Source organism: Leuciscus leuciscus (assembly GCF_965113295.1).
Source record: "Leuciscus leuciscus genome assembly, chromosome: 2".
In the NCBI taxonomy this organism is placed as follows: domain Eukaryota; kingdom Metazoa; phylum Chordata; class Actinopteri; order Cypriniformes; family Leuciscidae; genus Leuciscus; species Leuciscus leuciscus.
The window spans coordinates 56,171,866-56,195,152 of NC_138726.1; the positions used below are offsets into that span (position 1 = coordinate 56,171,866).

Sequence of the window (23,287 nt, forward strand, 5' to 3'; positions counted from 1 at the left end):
AGACATCAACTGGCCCCTAATTACAGCTTTAGCTGGATCCCACATCACCGCCGGAGTAACGGGGGAGAATGCATTATCCTGTCTGTACTGCTCTAACCATTTTCTAATATTATTACAAGCCTCAAAGTTTGTGAGGAGGGAGGCATTAAATCTCCATTGTTTGGTTTGATTTGTCTGCTGGGGGAGGGATAACCGCAGGTAGACTGGTGAGGGGTCTGACATAAGAATGGGCCCCATATCATATGAAACTATGGATGAGAGATGATCCTGTGGTAAAAAAAAAATAGATCTAATCGGGAGTATGATTTGTGTCTAGCCGAATAGGATTTGCTCTTTTGAACAATTGTTAGAACCCTGATCGAACTCAAATGCCTGTATATTTCTAGTAATCCTGAAGATCTTGATTAAAGTAGATCTCGAGGGCCAGAGTTGCCCACTGGTTTATTTAATGTAACATCAACACTCTTTAAAGAATTAGTTCAGTAATTTTTTTTTTTTATATCACCATTCCAGAACCCGTTGCACTGTGTTTAGAGACGCTATTCTCGTCGCTTCATAACATTCAGGGGGAACCACTGGAGTCACATGGACTATTTTAACGATGTCTTTACTACCTTTCTGGGCCTTGAAAGTGGTCATGTATTGTGTGGTAGATTTTCCCCTACACTCCTGACTTGGAGGTTGAACCGAGTGTCCCTAACACCTGAAAATATTATACTCAGTTGAGTTCACCTCTGACCGCGCGGGTTGACGCCTAAGTGTAGCTATTCTGACCGCATAAAATGCCAAAGAATTATAGTTACCTGACCGCAATCTAACCCCGCCTAAGAGTCTCACAAAGAGTCGAACGACGTCTCGGTCCGTTCAAACACTATCACTTGGGAATAGAAGTAAGATCTCTAGTGTTTCGCTACATAACTTGCTCCACAAACTAACTTGCTGCGTAGCAATAATAACCGACAGACTTCAGACAATGCCTTCGGATATGCTTTAATCACGGCCGGAGGATCTCAGAAGAATCCCACCAGCAAAAAGAATACAACCGTTTTTATAGAATAGGAGCAAAAATGACATGATAAATTACATAATTTCCCTACAATTTGATTGGTTCTTCATATGCAAACCCTTCTGTTACTAGGTATGTTACGCTTATATTCTTAGATCGCAACAAAGTAAGGGAGACGCCACACAACCACTGCATAAACAATACGATTTATTTAACTAAAGTAAGAAACCTGAAATGTCAGTGATCAGTGTAATTGTTAGTCAGCGTGTCAGCATGTGAGTGTAAGTAGCAAGTCCAACTAAACATAAGCAAAGGTCCAAATCAATGCATTATAATCGGGGAAGATGGATCAAATGAGAACCCCGATGCGGGATGTGATCTCCCGTAACCCACACATCCCGTCAGTTCTACGGTAGCCTCATGAGCAGCAACAACACCAGCGAGCAATAGTTCTCTCTATCTCTTCATCATGTTCCATGAAGATATTTTGTAAATTTCCTATCGTAAATATATAAAACATTTATTTTTGTGAATGAATGCAGCACAATCGTGAACATAAATGGAGAACTTTAAAGGCGATTTTCTCAATGTTTAGATTTTTTTGCACTCTCAGATTCCAGATTTTCAAATAGTTGTATCTCAGCCAAATATTGTCCTATCCTAACAAACCTTACATCAATGGAAAGCTTATTTATATTATTTATATTCAGCTTTCCATTGATATATAAATTTCAATTTCCAAAAATTTACCCATGTGACTGGTTTTGTGGTCACATATTGCAGAGTGTATGCAGAGCCAAAAAGAGATGTGCACATTGTGTGAAAGAACATGAGTATGGAAAATGTGGAAGTAATGATGAAGCAAAATGTTGTAATTGTGGTGGGGCACATAATGTGGCAATATGAAGGATGTCAATGTCAATGTCAATTTTACTTCTATAGCACTACTAAACACAACACCAGTTGACCAGTGTGCTTTACGTCAATACAAGAGGCAATACAGCAGAGAGGATTATTGGTGCCCCCCTGCCAACCCTCCAGGACCTGTACTCTTCCAGAGTGAGGAAGAGAGCAGGTAAAATCATCACAGACTCCACTCACCCTGGACACCCCCTGTTTGAACTGTTACCATCAGGACGGCGACACAGATCACTGGCCACAAGAACATCCAGGCACAGGAACAGTTTCTTTCCACAGGCCATTTCCCTTCTGAACACTTAACATGCCCCCCAATGCATATGCCTGCAAGTGCAATACTCCCACGGTCTAGTGCAATATTCTCTTAACTCAGGTGATATTTATATTTATATTATTCATACTACTCAAAATACTGTAAATATGTTCATAATCTGTAACATGCACTAGACTCCCACTGTCTAGTGTAATATTCTCTAACTCAGGTGATATTTATATTTATATTATTCATACTTCTCAAAATACTGTAAATATGTTCATAATCTGTAAATGTTTATTCAGACTAAACCCAACTGTGACCCCTTTTTTTACTTTTTATACTATTTTTTTTTTTTTTTTTTTATATATTTTATTCTTAGAATTTGTATTACTATGTTTCTTGTTGTATTTGTATTTGTATATGTGCACTGGAAGCTTCAGTACCAAGAAAAATTCCTTGTGGGTGCAAGCACACTTGGCAATAAAGCTCTTTCTGATTCTGATTCTGATTCTGAATACAAACACACAAACAAAACACAACGATTAGACGACCGGAGAGACATAACTGGAAGATGTTCTGTCAGTAGATCCAAAAGTTATGGAGGGGCCAAACCATGTAAGGATTTAAATACCAAAAGAAGAATTTCTTGAACTTATCTGCTCATCAAATTTCAGACCATCATCAAAAACAACACCCAAGTTCTTTACCCAAGGCTTTGCAGAAAGTGTTAAATTACCTAGGGTTATTTGACTAAAAGAATCAGATGAGCCAAAAACTATAATTTCAGATTTATTTTAATTAAAATTGAGAAAATGTAAAGATTACCAAGCTTTCACATCAGATAGGCAGGCCCTAAGTGTTTCCAGTCCATCAATATTTGGTTTTAGGGGTAAATAAACTTGAGTGTCATCCGCATAGCAGTGGAACGACAACCCATGTTTCTTGAAAATAGACCCTAATGGAAGCATATATAACGTAAAAAGAATGGGGGCTAAAATGGATCCCTGAGGAACACCACAAGACAGAACAGCAGCCTCCGACGAATATTCCCCAATATTGACACTAAACTTCTCTTTGACAGAGAAGAATTAAACAATTCCAGGGCAGCCCCTTTGATACCAACCCATTGCTCCAGGCGAGCAAGAAGAATAGAATGATCTACCGTATCAAAAGCCGCACTCAGATCTAGCAATACAAGTACGGTAAACCCCAGAATCGACAGCTATTAACACATCATTTAGAATTTTCAGGAGTGCAGTCTCTCTCGAGTGATATTTTTTAAAACCTGATTGAAAAAGCTCAAATACCTTATTTTCATCCAGGAAACTCTGCAATTGTTGCAACACTGTCTTCTCTAAAATCTTAGAAACAAAAGGCAAATTTGAAACAGGTCTGAAATTGGCCATAACATTCAAGTCTAGGTTTGGTTTCTTTAAAAACGGCCGAACTATAGCATGTTTTAACGCTTCTGGTAACATGGAGGTTTCCAGACATCGATTTATGATGTTTAAAAGATAAGGCCCCACGGCATCAAAAGCTTGTTTCAAGAGAAATGGAGGGATGGCATCCATAGAGGAGCCCGACGGCTTTAACTGTCGAGATAGAAGGATCAAAAGGAGGACAAGAAATCCCCAATCTAATGTCACTGATCTTATTCACAAAAAATGTAAGAAAATCATCACACAAAGTCCTTGATACAGTAGGATACTCATAAACAGGTGGATTTATAATAGAATTAAAAACAGTAAAAATTGTTATTGGTCTATGGTAATTTTTAGTAATGAGTTTCGTAAAATAATTGGATCTTGCTGCTCTCAAGGCCTTTTGGTATTTTAACAATGAATCACTTAATATTTCAAAAGAGACAAGAAGCTTATCCTTCTTCCATCTACGCTCTGCTTTTCTGCAGGACTGCCTCAAGGAGCGCATGTTATCATCAATCCACGGGTCAACTCTTGGCTTAGGTTTTAAGGTCTTTACGGGAGTTACTATGTTTAGAACATTCAAACATGTAAAACTGAACTCACACAAAAGCTCCTCTGCACTTAATTTATACTGGTTTGCATCCATAGCTTGCATATATAGTATCGCAAAAAGCTGATGAGAAAACTGTACTAGTATCAGAGTTAATTAATCGGGATTTACGGACTAGCCTTTTAAGTTGCAAAGAGTTTGATGATGTAGGAATAGAAAATATAACATAATTTATCATCAGAAAACCCATTGTCCACTATCTCCAGATCATACAAAAAAATATTATAAGATCAAGCGTATGTCCACCCTGATGGGTAGGAACATTTACATGCTGATCTAAATCAAAGGCATTTATCAAAGTAATAAACTCTTTAGCTAAAGAGTATGTTGTGCAACACACATGCACATTAAAATCTCCTAAAATTAACAATTTATCATACTTTGGTACAAATTCAACCAAAAAAATCTGCAAACTCGTTTAAAAAGTCTGCGTTGCGTTTAGGAGGGCGATATATAGGAAGGCAATCAATAGTGGACTATTCAGTTCAAATACAAAAAGTTGCAGCTCAAAACTTCTGTAGTCATTTTGTACTATTTGGTGATATGAGAATGTGTCTTTAAAAATAGAGAGTAATCCGCCACCCCTCCCAGTTAAGCGAGGCGAATTTAAAAACAAACAGTTTGAAGGTAAAAGTTCCAACAGAGGGCTTAAATCACCGATGGTAAGCCAGGTTTCCGTAATAAATAAGCAGTCCAAATCACGCGAAGTAAAAAAAGTCATTTATAATAAAAAGTCTTATTTACCACCGATCTCGAATTGAGTAGACCCAGCCTGAACCGAAGCGGACTGTCCGTCAGCTCCTCCGACTGCCGCACCTGAGGAAAAGTGCGAAGATGGCTGAGGCTCACTCCTCGACCGCAGATATGGGGAGAGCAGGGGGCAGTGTTTCGGAAAACACTGAAGCTTCCTCGGGCGCCGCCATTGATTAGCGGACCATCACCTGCTGTTAGCATTCCATTGACTCCCATTCATTTTGGCGTCACTTTGACAGCGAATAACTTTACATCTGAGGCGTTTAAAGACTCCATTTGTCCATTATTTATTTCTAAAGAAACACGAAAATGTATAAAAGGCTCCATTACCTTGTATCTTGTGGCCCCGTAGAAGCCGTTTTTGTAAAAATAGGCTAACAATTGCATCATAACCACGCGACTCTCTGTCGCACAGTAGAGAGATTACCGTATGGACCGGAGGAGAAGCTCACGGGCAATCGGGGGGACGTGGAGGCAAAATGACAAAGTAATTAATCAGAATACTTAGCAAAAGTTTCTCCTGCTCCTAGCTCATGGACACCTCCTACTCACACTCTCCGTCTCTGCAAGTTTCGGAAGGGAATGATTCAGATTTCTCATGGCACAGCTACTAGAAGACTTACAACTGTCAGACAGGTTGCTCACGTCACATCGAGTGCTTCTAATTGACTTCACTTTTCTCCGTTGAATCCAATGGGGTCGCTGTGTCCATTTCTTTTTCTGTCAATGGGGGAGAGCCATACAGACCAGAGGTCACCGTGGCTGGGACCAGGGGAGCACTCCACCCATATGACAGATCCAGGGAACGCCAGCGAACAAGGTAGTCGCCGGCCGAACACCTCCCCCGACGTCCCAAAGGCCGCACACCAGACCGCAAAGCCAGGTAGGACTTAAGCCTAACAGCACAGTTTTCCGCGTTTCTATGATGTGAAGTTAGAAAGAGGGCAATTGAAATATAAAAAGAAAGAGATGGAAATATTCAGAAGCAGTTAATAAAGTGGACTCAAGGAAAGAGAAAGAGAGTGAGAAGGAGGAATGGAGAGACCAAATCAGAAATGAGAAAAAGAGAAGCAATATATCAGATGACACAATGATAGTAAGTAAAACGAGTTTTGTGTTATTCATGGCAGAGGTCATAAATTGTTCAGTGCAGGCTGAAAGAAGAACAGAAAAGATACAGATAATAGTGAGAGTCGCAGGCCAACATGGGAAATGATTAGAAATGGTCTAACTTCAGAAGTATGTAAAGGGTAAAATATTCACAGTTAGGCAGAGATGTAAAAAAAAAAAAAAAAAAAAAAGTAGTTAGTAGGCCTACAGTTAATTATACTACCATTTATTGCTAAAAATAAACAATATGGAAAAAATAGACACCCATATACATTTTTTTTTCATGATATTGTGTAGGCTATTAAATAGTTACTAAAAGGCAAATTTCATTGTATTGTACTTGTTACTGTGGTGGGGCGATACTTAAAGAGGTCACTAGATGGCGCAGAGCGCTCGGGAGGAACTTCAAACCCTTTAGGAGGCAAAAGCGCTGCAGAATAAATACTGCAGTTGAGCTGAACGCAAGCTAAAGTTTCTGTCTCATTGTTTCTGCAATACAGGTGGGTTAATGTTCCTCAAAACGGCATGCATGTATCCCAGTATAAGAGATAAGAGTGTTGTGAATTCTTAGTGAGTATGTGCAGTGTTTAGAGTTGAGTAGTTTTGCCGTAATATGTGAAATAGTGATGTTCAGCTATACACTGCCATGCCAGGCTAGCGGACCTGTTGCTAATGAGTAACCCACAGTACAATAGAAACGCTAATGGTCTCGTTTGTGTTGTTAACTTATCTGGAAATGCATTCAGTGCTAATGTGTTTATAACACATCATGTTAAACGGTTTTCCTGTGTGTGTAAGCATTGTAATTAACTTTAAATGTGATGTAAATGTAGTAATTTGTGTAATATGATGGAACTGTCGAACTTTGGAAAATGTTTGTTTCAATTACCAAATGAGAACAAGTTAGTTTTTTTGTTGTTCGACTGGTCAATATGTAATTCACGTCAAATGAAGCACAATGAAAAGTATGGACATGGATATATGGTTTATTTTACTGTGCTTCCGTTATGTATTCACATATGTTATCACTACTTTGGTATTTTCTGAAGATATGGTGATATCTTACATACTTGAAAGCACTGTGAAATACCTGATGCTACAACAAGCATTTTGTTTATTACCTCAGGGAGTCAAATATTATAATTTTTTCCTTTGTTGAAGCAGAATAAATACTGCAGTTGAGCTGAACGCAAGCTAAATGTAGAACTTTCCAGCAGATGTAACAATAATATATATTACAAGTGATGGATGTTATTATTATGTTCTGGGGTATTTGAGAAAATAAGTGTGTACATTTACCACCTTATTCCAAATGCATGCATATTTATGTTATATTTCATATATGTTATAATCTTACTAGGTTACAGGTTTGTTTTATCATTATAACTGGTCTCCAGACTGTGTGTCTGTGTGTATGCGTAATTAGTCACAGTGCGCAGGCGTCTCGCCTTTAGGTTTCATTTTCATTCAGTTGATGGTCAGGACTGGTATGCCTTGAGTGACTATAAACTAGCATTGCTAGTAATTCAGATCAAGAATTAATATCACATGATTGTGTAATTTCATTAGTAAATTCTGGTGTTTGTGTTTTCATTGCAGGTTTACAACCTAACCTAACTAGCTAACTAACATGCTAAGTAACGTCACTAATATCCAGCTGACAGGCTAGCGTAGCGGTAGCATTCAGGCTACCTAGTTTGTGGATGATTATTGTGGATGTGTGCGCAATAAAAGCTCATAAAGTGACACGAGTTGTATCCGCCGTACTTGTCCTGAAACCCTTCCAGTGGGGACTTTATTGAGCTATAGCAGGTAGCTTAGTAGAAAACTGGAACCTAAAGTCTCTCTCTCATTGTTTCTGCATACAGGATTTAAGAACACCCCCACCCCCCTGACACCCACCAGGCCAGGGGGGCAACAAGTACAACCTAGTCAAGAATCATGGGATGGACAACAATCTTGATGTTAGTAATATTGCAATGGAATGCTAGAAGTCTGGTGGCTAATGGATTGGAATTTAAGGGTTATCTAGATCAGATGGAGGAAAAACAAAATGTGATATGTGTACAAGAGTCTTGGCTGAAACCTAAATTAGATTTTGTAATAAAAGGATATGTATCTGTGAGAAGAGATCGGGAAGAGGGAACTGGTGGTGGGTGTTACGAACTAGCTCTATGAAATATTAATAATCAATAATAACTGGTTATACTTGGTTATGAATATTTGGATCAGTTCATATAATTAACTTAATGTAGTCAAATTAATATTAAAATCAACCCACCCGTTCGTCGTTTACCAGAAGAAGAGAGAGAAGCTTGTGTAGCGACCATTTAAAGCCTGAGAAAGGTCCACCCTTTCAGGGTTGGCTCAACCAATAAGAAAGGGGGAATTTCCAAGCGGGAGATTCCTCTGTTGGGAGGATTTATGACGCTATCTCAAGTGTGGTTAGAAATCTGCCTTCCCGTTTAGTGTCCATTAAAGCTGCCGTCGGCAAGTCTGGCAGATTGGGTCGATTAGCCAAAATTTTGAATGTTTACAACTCTCATGCCCCTCCCCACTACCAGCGAGCACCCTCCCATCGAGGTCGTGCTCGTCAGTGCGTCACTGTGCGTGTGTACCTGATTTTCTGTGAACGCGTCCGTCTCTTCAGCATCATCAACACCATGGACTCGGAGGTAGGCTGCCCTGGCTAATCTATCCATAGATAGCAATAACCGAGGAATTGGAAGCTTGTTAGTAGATTTTCTCTCCGCCATCACGCTTCATGCAATCTCCAGGCGAACTTCAGGCGTGGCGTGTGCATGTGATATTAACGTGCGCGAGTGAGGGGGGATCTGTGGCGTGTGCACGACCTGTGATTGACAGTCAGATCTCACACCCCCCTGCGCTGATTGGACCTGATGAAGCGGGAGCGCTGGATTTTTGCAAAACAAATAACACGCTCCAGGTGGAGTTAGAAGCTCGGGTTTTTTTCTAAAACCACCTTATTTATGTTGTTCTGTCGGATTATAGTGTCGATTACACTGAATATGATCAAAAAAATGTTGCCGACGGCAGCTTTAATGCTCAGCTAGATATAACAAACACACACTGCATTCTAAGAGAAGGTGATGTACACTAAAGTGTGAGTCATTAAATGAGGATTACTTAGATAGGAGTCATGATACAGATGGGGATAGATTGACCGTTGGTTGTATAATAAAATACATACCGTATTATCAAATACATAATAGTACACAAGACAGTAAATCATTCACACAGTTTCTGGGATGCATGTTCATTTATAGATCAGTTCGCCTATGATTAATGCAGCAAAGTCTGTATTAAAGGCTAAATTAACAGCAATAAAACCAACTTATCTGATCGTGGTCATGGTAACCAAGACCTTATTGCCCTTGTTGGGGGGATGGGACCACAGATCCCATTTTTTTAAAATATTATTTGTTAAACTATAACAAATACTTGTGTCTGATTTGTCCCAGTCGTTACATGGGTGTGTTACTTTTATTCATTCAGGAATACAGTATAGAATGGTGGGGAAAGGAAGTGAAATATATGTGGTGGTTGAGGTATAGAAGGAAGACAAGAGTGTAGTAATAATTCATTTTACAATCCATGTAAGCAAATGACATTGGAAGAGATGAAGAAGATAGAAGGGCACAGCAGAGAGATGGTGATCTGGTGTGGGGATTTCAATGCCCATAGTATTATGTGGGGAGGAAGTGTGATTGATAGAAATGTGCAGCTGATTGAAGAAATATTGGATGAGATGAATTTGATCTGTTTGAATGATAGGAGAGGTACACGAATAGATATGAGAACAGGTCAAGAAGTGGTGTTAGATCTAACTTTAACAAATAGTAGGTTAGGGGGAATAATTAAATGGAAGGTATTAAGGAAATGTACTAGGTAGTGATCACTTTCCTATTTTGATAGAGAAATGTGTATAAATAAGAGTGTAGAGAGAAATGAAATAAGAGAAGGGAAATGGAAATATGAGAAAGCTAACTGGACTGAGAATGTGAACATGGTGGAGGATGGTTTACACATAAATGATGTAGGCGATGAAATAGAAGCTATAAGTGAGAAAATTATAGGGGTCATGAAAAATGCAGCAGTTATTTCTAAAAGCAAAGGAAGAAGAAAGATTCAAATGGTACCATGGTGGAATAAGGAGTGTGGTGAAGCTAAGGAAAAGGAGAGAGTAAAAGAAGGTAAGAAGTAGATTAATGTCATCTCATTAACACTTTTTGCGTGTATAGAGCGAGCCTTTCACTGATGGTTTACAGCTTAACGGGAGTTACACCCATAATTCAGGCAAAGTGTCATGGGACGCAGGACTAAGGTGTGGATACAGGTGAACTGATGGCTATTCTGATAGCAATACAACTAATTAAGGAAATAGAAATACAAAATGCGGTCATATGTTCAGATTCATATTCAGCAATAGTCAGTATTTATAACCAAAAGTCAGAATCAAGGCCAGACATAATAATGGAAATCCGTCAAAACCTCTGAGTTAAAAAAAGATAAAATAGAGGAACAGTTTATGTGGGTTCCAGCCCATGTGGGAATTAAAGAGAATGAAGAAGCAGATATATAAACTAAGCAAGTAGTAGATGACGAAATAGAAATTGAGCTACCACATAGTGTAAGAGAAATAAAATCAGTCATAAAAGAGAAAGTGATTCAAAAGTGGCAACAGTATTGGGATAATGAGACCCCATATGCAATGGAGGGAGACATTTATATGCAATACAAAATAAAGTGGGAAAAGGTAGAAAGAGTGGGGGAAATAGGAGGGACAAAAATATAATTACAAGATTAAGGATGGGACATACAGGTTTGAATACAACATTACATCTAATATCTAAACATCCAACGGGAATGTGTGAGAAATGTGGACAGAGTGAAACGGTAGAACGGGATTATAAATTGTAAGGATTGTGATGAAGAAAGAGAAGTGCTAAGAGAAGAAATGTGGAAGAATAAAGGAAAAGAGTTAACATTAAAGCGTATATTAGACTCAGATACAGGAAATATTGTACTATTGGTAAAGGTGTTGTTTCAGTTTCTGAATAACACAGGATTAATTAAAAGAATGTAGGAGAAATGTATAAGAGAGGTTGAGGGTGCGGATAAGATGATGATATACTGTGGGTAAAGGAAAGATTATCTGAAGGAAAACAAGGATACATTCCACTATATATATATATATATAGTGGGGGTGGTTAGAAGGTGTTAAGAGGAATAGGAAAATGTTTCTGAGCCAAGCTATGGCAGTACCTGATGATGGACTGTTTAGTGTGGTTTCCAATAAAAGACAGCAGAAGAAGAAGAAAAGAAGAAGAGCCGTCACAGGTAGAAGCAATTTAGATCTCAAATCATCCAGAAGTGTGCACGCTCACGGACAAAAGTTTTCTTTTTTTTATCTTACGTGGAGTTTGCGTTGGTGTTTGAAATGAACTACAAGCCGGTCTCTTAGAATCCATCTTCTACGGAGAATGCCGGCGAATACACAAACCTGCCAGACAGCCAGGTGAGCGTGCCGTGAACGCGCATGACGTCACGCCCAGTCTCAAATTCCGGCCCGAATCCCTCTTATTTATTTTACTGTACAGGATTATAGAGACAATCGCAGTGATCAGAGAAGGGCTCATTCAGCCCATCAGGCAATTGTTTAAGCATGTATGGGTTAGAAAACGGGTATTTTTAACATGAAAAGTTGCTTAATGCACCTTTAATATAATCTTTATAATGCCATTATATTCGACATTTAAGAGAGTTTCTTTTATATTCTGAAGAGTAGACTAAACTAAAAATAAGTTATCAAATAGTATTTAAATAACTTAAGGTTCTCTTATGGAACATCACAGTCGAGACACATTGGTTGCTTTGATTTTAGTTGTTCACTTCTACAAACTGGAATAAAAGTTGAAAATAGACATTAAAAGAGCAGCATAATAAAAATGACTATAAAAGTAAATAGTTAAATGTTTACTTGTGTTACTCAACATGATGTCCTCTTTGTGACATACACTCTATAGGCCTATGTGAAATGGATTTGACATTTCATATATATGAATAATTAAAAATAGAGAGCTTGAACATACTGTTTGACTATCATGGGTGTTAATATTCACCCACTATTCTATTCATTTAAATTACATTTGTAGGTTGACTTATGTCACAGCGCACATACTAAAATATCTATTAAATTTATATATATATATATATACACACACACACACACACACACACACACACACACACACACACATACATATATATATATATATTTGAAGAGTTCAGATGCAAAAGCCTCTAATAGTCCAGGCGTTTTAGGAAAAAAGGGTGAACAAATTGCAACAGAATCAAACTCAACTGATTTTGTATCCTCCATATGTCCTGAGTAAGGAAAAAAAAAGCCCAGAAGAATCCCATTAGGGGAAAGTTCCGAAAAAGACCCAAATATATCCTATTCATACGCCTATTCATTATTTTTCTCACATGAATAGGGTAAACATAGGGTGACCTTTAGATATCACCATGAAAATTACTGAGTTGATTACTTATATCAAGACAAACAAAAAATGTATTACAAGTTTTTTTTTTTTATTGTTTGTTAACATGGACAAACAGTGCATAATCTAATTACAGATGTGCTAATTTGCATAAATACCAAATTAGTATTTATTAGTACCAAATTAGTAGGCTTTTTTTTTCTTTACTCAGGACATATGGAGGATACAAAATCAGTTGAGTTTGATTCTGTTGCAATTTGTTCACGGTTGACCCCCATTTTGGCTTAAAACGCCTGGACTATAAGTGCCATCTGAAATTTTCTTCTAGAATGATCATTTTTATCAAGCTCATATATTCAAGTTCAGCAATTTCACTTAAATGGCAATAAAAATTACCTATTAATTGTCATTTAAGTGAAATTACTGAACTTAAATATACAAGCTTGATACAAATGATCATTCTAGAAGAAAATTTCAGATGGCACTTAGAGGCTTTTGCATCGGAACTCTTCATATATATATATATATATATATATATATATATATATATATATATATATATATATATATATAGCTATAGCTATATAGCAGCCAATAGATTTAAAAGATTTGTGGAGTTTTTCTTTTAAATACTTTTATCTTGCAGCAAAAATATAAAATTAGACCCTTGAAATAAGTTGATTTTGTGTTATGACATGCATTTCAGTCTGGGAGACCAGCCATAAATGTCTTAACATAATTAGCTTACGGCATCTTTCTCTACATGGATGTGATTAAATGTGCAATACATCTGCTTTTTGCAGATAATATGTGTGGCTCATAAAAGAGCCTTTGTGTTGTGTGTTGAGCTGAGCTCTACTTTGAGCTGGTGTATTTGGTCACAGCCTTTGTGCCCTCAGACACGGCGTGTTTGGCCAGCTCTCCGGGCAGCAGCAGACGCACGGCGGTCTGGATCTCTCTCGATGTGATGGTGGAGCGCTTGTTGTAGTGAGCGAGACGAGACGCTTCACCGGCGATGCGCTCGAAGATGTCGTTGACGAAAGAGTTCATGATTCCCATCGCCTTGGAGGAGATCCCTGTGTCGGGATGAACCTGCTTCAGGACTTTGTACACGTAGATCGCGTAGCTCTCCTTCCTGGACTTTCTGCGCTTCTTTCCGCCCTTGCCGGCGGTTTTAGTGACGGCCTTCTTCGAACCCTTCTTGGGTGCAGACTTCGCTGGATCAGGCATGATGCTAAGTTATATCAGAGTGCTGTCATCGTGACTTTTGAAATTGAAAGAGAGTGTGCTAGTCTCCTATTGGCTGAAGTCTGAACACATCATCAAGCCAATCAGTGATCTTCCCTCCAAACTCCAAACCCCTTTCTGCTACTGACACCTCACACGTCACGCAGTAGCAGCCTACTATTTACTATTTAGTCCTTTTAAAGCTGCAGTAGGGAGTTTTTAGAAAACGTTGACTTAGCCTGAAAATTTGAACAAGCACAGCTCACAGGTCACTCCCCCTCGCTCTGCTGCACTACAGCCCTCCCTCCGTACAGCTCCTCCCCCACCACAACAGAGCCTGCCGTGAACACGCAGGCTAGTAAGCAGGGTCACCGATGACGGCGAATAAACAGTTCAGATAAACACATTCACTGGTAGGGACGAAACATCAACCAATATGCTTTACATTGACTATGGCCTGCCCATACTTTGACTACAAACTTGGTCCTCAAATCATTACGTATTTGGCAATACATGTAATGTAACTTTATAACGTTGCACTCTTTCTATAAGTTATAAATAGCTAGTAAGATATAACGGTAACTAACGTTACAGTACGTAAGTAATTATTCTAGTGATATGTAATGCTAAATAAGGTTTGCTAGTACATTATTTCAGCAACATGACAAGCCAGTGAATTAGCAGGTTTCAATTGTTGCTTTGCACAGTGCGTGACATTTTATCTGTATGTTATGCGGCTAGAGTTTTGACACCGAGTCATTGGGCTCCGAGTCCGACGGGTTTGTTTATCGTCATCGGTCTTTTTCCGTTTACCTGTCTTTGTTGTATAAGCAGGTGCCACTCGAGAAATTGGCAGTTTTGGTTGTTTGTCCACCATTAGCACAGCTGCGGCACACCGGCTATCTTGATTTTGAACGACGGTACGTGCTGTGCGAGAGAGGGGTGTGATCAGCGCATACACGCATGATTGACACTGCTAAGACACTCCTCCTGGCTCTGATTGGTTGTTTCTGACCGGGAGCGGTGTATTTCTGCAAATGGCAATAGGACCACTGGGAGGAGCCAGAGGAGCTTGATTTTTTTTTTCACAGATTATCTGTCTCATATTCTACTGTCAGGACATAATGACAGTTTTAACAAATATGTAAAAAATACATTTTTACGAAAGTTACCTACTGCAGCTTTAATGTATTGCATTACGTTTTCATTTACTTTCATTTATTTTATTTCTTAATGTTTTATAGTTATGTTCATTCACACTTTGAATTACCATTGTCTATACCGTGCTATATGAATAAACTGACTTTATTACTTTATTCTGCAATAGGCTACTATTATTAATAATAATGATGTGTGACTAAAATCTAAACAAATCAAGCTTGAAGCAAAATAGTTTCATAGTTTACTGGAATAAACATGTTAACATCTCAGCTAATCAGACAGCTATTCAGATTTCATCAATAAAATATTCTCATTTTCATATCGGTATAACATAGAAATGTATTTGCTCAATGACATAACATTTCAGAAAGCCAATGAGAATCAGTTATAGAGCCGCTCACAAACCAAGAGTTCATAATGGGTCCAACACCCAATAATAGCGACTCCGCAGAATTCCACCAAAATATACTGAGTAGAAAACTACAAATAATGTCTGCAGAGCAGAACCCACTAATAATTTTAATGAAAAACGAGCCATTAAAATTCATGCCCATCTAAAAGCGATACTAAGACCCTGCATCACAAAGCTCTACTGTATCTGACCACAGAGAGAAGGCCCTCAATCACAACTTAACAAATGTCAAACATGTTAAACCCTAAAACAAAACCCCAATCACAGCAAATCAAATGATTAAAACATGCAAAAACAATTTTTTTTTTTTAACACTGGGCAGAAGCAACAACTTAAAGTAAATTAGAATGTTTTTTGTCCCTAAACAGAGAATAAATTGTGAGTTTGAGTTGCTTGATTAACTCTCATTGCTATTTTCTGCAGGTTTTTAGCTCTGCAGAAGCTGTTGGTTCCTCATCGCATGTGGTTTTACACGTCCGAGGCCTGCTGTCACTTTGCTGTTTGTTTTGTTTCCAGGAACATTGTAACCACATGTTTTAACGTACAGTCACAGGATTCTGCCCTGATGCTGAGTTTGGGGTCAGTATCTTCATCAGCTTCTCTCTGTACATCCACTTCCTATACGGATATTTGAACACTTTCTCACGCACAAGCCTGGAAATAAACATTTACATTTTACAAGTAAACCATATGTTATCCAAATAATTATTTTGTCCATGTTTTCTTTTTATTGGCTGTTTAAATGTTATTTAATAAATCTTTATGTATCCTATGTGTATTCAAATAGTAGATGTATCATTCATGATACGGTACCAGTTTTGAACAGCTTTAGATGTAGAGATATTTATAACTCAGTTCAAAATGACATCTCTTTTTTTTCACAGTTTCTGCCAACAAAGCAATATGATTTCAACACTTTTTCAGCTGTGGTATATGCGTTTTACCAATTTTAACCAACCTTATCTTTGTGTTTTCTGTACTGTACTGCACTGGTTTGTACCTATAAATATGTGTGTGTGTGTGTGTGTGTGTGTGTGTGTGTGTGTGTGTGTGTGTGTGTGTGTGTGTGTGTGTGTGTGTGTGTGTGTGTGTGTGTGTGTGTGTGTGTGTCTGTCTTAAGGACTCTTCCTTAAAGCAAAGGTGAAAAAAAAAAAAAAAAATTTCCTCAACAAAAAGACTACAGAAAACAGACACAGAAAAACAAATTTAACGAACAACACAATTCATTCTCACTCAAAGATGTTAATAGCCAAAAAACACTCCATGAACCCCAACAAAACCCCAACTTCTTTACGCAGAATAATACAATTTAAAGAAACTAATTACATGACTAAACCCCAAAAAACACACAAAAAGTAAAAAAATCACATCATATATAAAATAGAAGACATTTACCAGAAAACATACTCCAAATCAAATGAATTCGAAAGTAAACATAAACCTCATACAAATGAAAGTTTCACATGTTTCAAAGCGTCGAGAGTATGGAAGGTTGGCTGGAAACACGAGGCCATCCCGGCCTCGTGTTTCAGGGGTATACGAAAAAAACAAAACAAAAAACAAACATCAAATGCCCCGCGATCCAGTCCCATTTACAACAACCATAAGAGCTACCAGCAAAGCTAAATCAGGCCTGAACAACTGCTGAGATGAAACGAGATCAGGCCTGACCAGTGGCCTAACAAACCATCCATAATGTTTGCTTTTGCATTAAATCACAATACCCTAATTTAGTAGAACAAAACTACATATTGTTCAACAAGAGATAAAATGATTGATATTCACTTAGCTCACCCAGATAATGTCTTTGCAAAAAAACATACAAGGAAGAGCTATCGGACATAACGCTTCAATGCATAAGACAAAACCCGAGCTGTGTCCCAATTCAGAGGCTGCATCCTTCGAAGGCCGCATTCGAAGGCCGATTGTGTCAAAGCGGTGTGACGAAGGCTATTTCAATTCGAAGGCTTCTACAAATCCTGCCTCCAAATGTGTCCTCCGTTTCCCGTGAAATGAAGGATACAACAGATGGGCTGTGTCCCAATTCAAGTGCTGCATCCTTCGAAGGACACGGACTTTAAAAGCCGCGCATTGTCACTGGTGCGCAATAAATTCTGGGGTAGGAAAGTCTAGTGACAGGACGGTTGATCCGGGGCTCTGATGCTCCAACACAGTTTTCAAAGCACTATTGTATCACACACTGTACCGATGCTTGTATCGAAACGACAATACCACATGATTGATGATGTTTGAAGCTTCGACTGTCATGCAGTATCAGAAGTTCGGGACAGCTGGTTTGAAAAAAAATGGCTCTTCGCGACCTCATCTGATGATGCATAAAAATGGAAATGATTATCGAGGGGGCATTATTTAATGCCATTATTAGGCATTATTACTTCCCTATACCATAAAATTTATTTTTTAAAAACTGAACACCCAAAATATTTATTCAATAACAATTACTATAATTATGATCACATACTTGTGTGTATATATATATATATATATATATATATATATATATATATATATATATATATATATATATATATTTATTTATTTATATATTTTTTTGCAATATGTGAATCTGTTGACCAGGCTACACATTGTTGTGAGTTGTGGTCTCAGTGGCACAAATTAATTTCAATGATATTAGACAGAACTGTATTGATCGACTTCTGAAGCATTGTTTGGTCACGTGCTTTTTCTGCTCTGCTGTGATTTGTTCAATACCACCAGATGTCACTAATGCGCATTGTGTTAAAAGCTACGAGTAAAGAACCTTTTTTCGACACAAATTGATGAAAGCCTCAAAATGCTTCAGAAAGCCTTGGTTTCCTATCACTAGGCAAGGCCATGAATGATCCATCTGTTGTATCCTTCATTTCATGGAAAACGGGGGACACATTTGAAGGAGCCTTCGAACTGAGACAGCCTTCATCGAGCTGCTGTGATGCGATCGGCCTTTGAATTGGGACACAGCCCACATATCGAGGTCTCTTCAGTTTTATGGCGGGGAGCACCAACATTAAGGTGTATTATCGCCACCTACTTTGTTGGAATGTGGACGCATTTCATAATTATTATTATTTTTTAAATCTAAATTCAATTAATCAGCTCTGTTCTCTTCAAATAACAAAATACACTCTCTAGTCCACAAGTAATTATTTTGTTAAAATTTTGTTCTTCCACTCCCACCAAAGTTCCCTCTGTTTCTCATTCATTAGAATACTTTTGAGAGACAAATGGCAAGTTTTTATTAAGCTTGGTATGTCCAACCCTTAATCTTGTTAAAATATTTTCCTCTTTGGTGCTTCTTTTAGCTATCCTCACTACTCCTACTTCTTATTGTATTTCATAAAGTTGACGGAGCCTACGGTGTTTCCTGTGTCCAATTTTTGTTGCCACTCTTTAGTGTTGGTGTGGTTTGTAGGCGTACCTTGTCGCGGAAGTCAAAGCATTAATTGTTTCTAAAAGTAGTCTTCATTTTTGGAGGCCATTGGTGGTTGAAAATGAAAATTCAGAGTCACAGCAAATCCCCTCATTTACAGAGGCTTCTTTCAGCTCATCATTGAAGATGTTTTGTTAACTTTAGCAGCTGATTAGAGAGAATATGACAGAGAGTGTCTTTAGTTTAAGAGGCCTAATAGAGGTTAGCTCATAGTTGTGGTTTGACTTCTGCTCTGTTTCTGTTCTGTGGGTTTACCCGACTAGAGGAAATATTTATGCCCTTTCTGCATCTTTAGTTTCATAAACCTCAAAATATCACCATAAGACCAAAGATTCACAGTAACATAACGTGCCTGTCATTTTCATTGACTTCCCCATCAAATCCATCTGTCTGTGTACAGGAAGGCCTGAATGAAGCACTTCTCGTTTCTAAAAGTAGTCACTTTCATGGCGCTACACTCCTTTTAGAGAAGAAATGAACATATCCTGTTGCGGCCGATCATCAGTCCATCTGACCTGAATCAAAATCACTTTATCTGTGTCACTTTGTGTGTATTATTCACTTTCATTTGTAGGCTATTGGTGTTCATTGCAACTGGGGTCTCTGATATTTTGAAAGTAGTAAAATAATTGAAATATCTTAAAATGTATTCCTTTGTTTACTTTCGCATGTATTTAAATAGCATCAATCACACTGGGCTTGAAATGTTGACAAATCGCTTCAAGTCTTCTGTCACTGTGTGCAATATGAGGATATATACAATAACAGTAAAGCGGTAGAAGATTTGTATCTGATCATTTTACAGAAATAATGACAAACACATTGGATAACTTGTTAATTATATAAATGTTGCAGCAATATTTCAAATGCATTCACTTTTTTAGCAACAAGTAATGCGGCAGCGTTATTTGCGTTTGCGGATCAGTGCTGGTCAAACAGAGCTGAAAGTTGTCCGACTCGACCGCTCTTTTCTCCCTGGTTTCAGACACTCTTTCGTCTGCTTTCAAGACGAGGCCTTTGGCATCTTAAATTACTCTAATTACAATGGCTTGTTATCATTGGGGTCAGACACAGATTTATTCTAACATGTTAACTTAATATTGCTTTATACAGAATAGCATTTCTATAAATTCTCCATAGTGATAATCTCATGAATTGTGATGTGCTTGCAGTGTGATTAGCTTGATGCTAATTGTAGCTCTAGTGCATCTGTGACCCAGCTGCGATTTTGTGATGTATTTGGTCAAAATAATTCTAGTAAACAGCATTATAGATAGTTTGTGTTTCTGGTGTAGTACCAATGTACAAAAGGCCCTTAATGAGTCAAACATGTGTAATTAATCTGGAAACATTACTTTGTATGTCCAGTAGGTGGCCATCACTCAAGTTCATTGCAAGTATGCATCAGCCTTTTTTTTTTTTTTTTTTTTTAGGGGATGAGCTTATAAAGCCTATGGAAAAACATATGAGATACATACACATGGAAAACTTTATTATTGGTCAGCGCCACCTATTCTCCAGGCGTTAACTATCCGAAGGAAATCAATCGTTTTGCAATTTGCATTCGGTGTGTGTGCATCACGCTCGCTCAGTGTGAAAGCGCCTTTACACCAGTAGCCCTAAACCAGATATCACATGGTGATTTCACTTTGTATTCACTGTCTGTAGTGTGAGGCTGTGTGAAGTGCGAGAACAATTACTGTAAAAACTTTTTTCAAGTAGATGAACAGAGCAGAAACAACCTGCATACACCAAAAGACAAGCTAAATATCTTAGAATGGCTCTCTCTTATCCTTTCTCTTTTTTCATGTACTTCTGTGTAGAGTTTTGTCTCCTCCTCCCTCATCTCTTCTTGAAGTGTGAAATGACTGTTTAAACACAGGAAGTGTGTGTTTTAGCACACAGCGCTGTTAACACAGTCTATTAATGTGACAGTATGGCCTCCAGTGCACTGCCTCTCATCTGTGAGTATTTTATTATATTCTTAATATCTTCTATTTCTAATGCAATGTATTCAGCTGAAGATGGGATACAATAATGAGTGTTGTGTAGGAGAGTCTATATATGAATCCACAGCCTCACTGTATTCTTCATTGTTCAAATTCATTGTGATGATATGTTGCGTGTTGATCAGACAAAGAGGTTGATGATGCATTTATCTGTGTGATAATGCTTGTGAAAGATGGAGGCAATGTGTGCATGTATTTTTGTTTAGTTTTGTTGTAATGTTTCTTCCTATTACAAGTAGTTCAGTTAAATCAGGGGCTGTATACACAAAACATGTTTTCTTACGACTAAGAGTTCTCCTAAATAGCAGTAAAAGTTCTTAGTTAATAGTTTTCTCTTAAACCCTATTCACAAAGCTGTTTAGATCAACTTTTAATAAGGAACAGAGAGAGAGAAGTCTTAAGCTAAGAGAAAGGGATGATGGACGATGTCATCATGCTTACTAACTATGACCACAGTGATTGGCTGATGGGAGAGGCGTCTCTGTCAGTGATATCATAGAAATATTGTAAGAAGGATCCAACGAGGTATCATGTTGCCATATTCAAATAAAGATCTTAAAAAATATAGGCTAGGGGTCACTTTTAATATGTTCAGCTAATTGTCAGCCTATTACATGTCTGCATCTCAAGAGATTGCTGAATTCAAGCGACAAATGGTGCTTTATAAACAATTCCGGAAGAGCACGTTCAAACGGTCCAACTAAACATCTCGAGAGGAGGTATATATATATATACACAGCCGACTCACCTAGTTACCTCAACAGTTTTCTGCATCCCTCCACCACTCGACTCGACCTTCCCCAGTCGGGGATAGTGACCATTACTCTGGGTTTGGGATAAATGATGAACTCGATCCCCTCGGACAGCACGCCAAATACACTTATTTTACACTTCTATTCGCATTCGATCATTTGTGTGAACTCGTGAAAACAGCTGCCACAGGTAATTGGACATTGTTTATTTTTTTTATTAAACATTTATTTTTGCCGTTTTTGTCTTTTTATTATGATAGGACAGTGACAGGAAGCGAAGTGGGAGAGAGAAAGGGTGGGGGGGATCGGGAAAGGTTCACGAGCCGGAACTCGAACTCGGGTCAACCGAGCTTCCCACAAGGCTATCGGCGCAGACGATGGGACAATGACTACGTTTACATGTGCACCAATAATGAGATTATTTCTAATAGTCAGAGTAACGTCTTAATCGCAGTAACATGTTTATATGACACGAGCAGAACTCTTCACTCCAGTTTACATGCAATTTTCATTATTCTGATTATTCGTTAATAAGTATGGTTATACCACAATCAGATAGGCATTCAGTATGAATGTTAATCTACTCACATCAAATTCAAAATACATGTTTTTACACCGTCTGGATGAAGATACGGAGCAGAGACTGCGCAGCGATTTTAGCGATTTTGAGAAGAGAAAACTTGAGAATAATGTCACATAGTTCATTCTTGAAGTTGTGTGAACAACACACACGACATCAGTGTAGAACCGAGCACAAGCACACTTTGGTCAGAGTGGTTATAATGTGATTAAAGGAGTAGTTCACTTTAAAATGAAAATTAGCCCATGATTTACTCACCCTCAAGCCATCCTAGGCTTATATGACTTTCTACTTTCAGACGAATACTATCAGAGTTATATTAATAAACACCCTGATGCTTCCGAACTTATTTAATAAGGGTTTATTAATATAACTCTGATAGTATTCGTCTGAAAGAAGAAAGTCATACGCCTAGGATGGCTTGAGGGTGAGTAAATCATGGGCTAATTTTCATTTTATAGGGGTGATAGAATGATTTTATAGGGTATTTCACATTGTTTCTTAAGGTTTCCAAAATTTGTAACATTGGTTGGGCTGAAAATGCCCCGGTGGCTCCTTTATATGCCCTAATGCAACCCTGAGAAATAGACCCAGAATGAAATGAGCGGTTTTCTCCCTTTTATGGTATGTTCATTAATATTTAGATGAGCTGCACGCTGATTGGTTGGTTTACAACGAGGAATCTCCAAAGCAAAGACGCAACATGCCCAATGAAGATTGGCAGCCCTCACTGGAGGTGAACCATGGAGACGTTAGCTGTGCAACCATATATGTTTGAGCCTCAATCAGCACCTTAAAACACTAGGGCCTGGTTTCACAGACAGAGCTTAGATTAAGCCAGGATTAGGCCTTATTTCAATTAGGACATTTACGTCGTTTTTATAAACAAGCCTTAGTTGGAAAAAACATTACTGGTGTGCATCTTGAGACAAAACAATGGCACGGCCATATTTTAAGATATTTATGTAAGTTTCTTTCAGTTAAAACGGCTCAAACATTTTATTTTAGTCTGGGACTAGGCTTAAGCCTTGTCTCTGAAACCAGGGGAATGTGTGCTATTGTTGTGTGGTATTATCACATGTAAAGTCAAGTGA

The 23,287-nt window shown here is 38.1% G+C and overlaps 2 protein-coding genes and 1 long non-coding RNA gene across 3 annotated transcripts in view; 2 read left to right on the forward strand and 1 right to left on the reverse strand.

Moving 5' to 3' along the window:
* The window catches only part of LOC309493192 (obscurin-like), a 404,602-nt gene that overhangs the window by 155,007 nt on the left and 226,308 nt on the right, over positions 1-23,287 (forward strand). The gene's annotated exons all lie outside the window — the stretch shown is intronic.
* On the forward strand, positions 5,932-16,054 carry LOC309493379. Its single transcript, XR_014203889.1, has 3 exons — positions 5,932-6,577; positions 7,946-8,041; positions 15,825-16,054. It is a non-coding gene; the product is annotated as an uncharacterized lncRNA (long non-coding RNA).
* LOC309493316 (histone H2B-like) lies at positions 13,413-13,863 on the reverse strand. The gene has a single exon (XM_082162491.1). It carries the CDS (start codon positions 13,829-13,831, stop codon positions 13,457-13,459), a length of 375 nt encoding a protein of 124 aa, XP_082018617.1. The 5' UTR covers positions 13,832-13,863; the 3' UTR covers positions 13,413-13,456.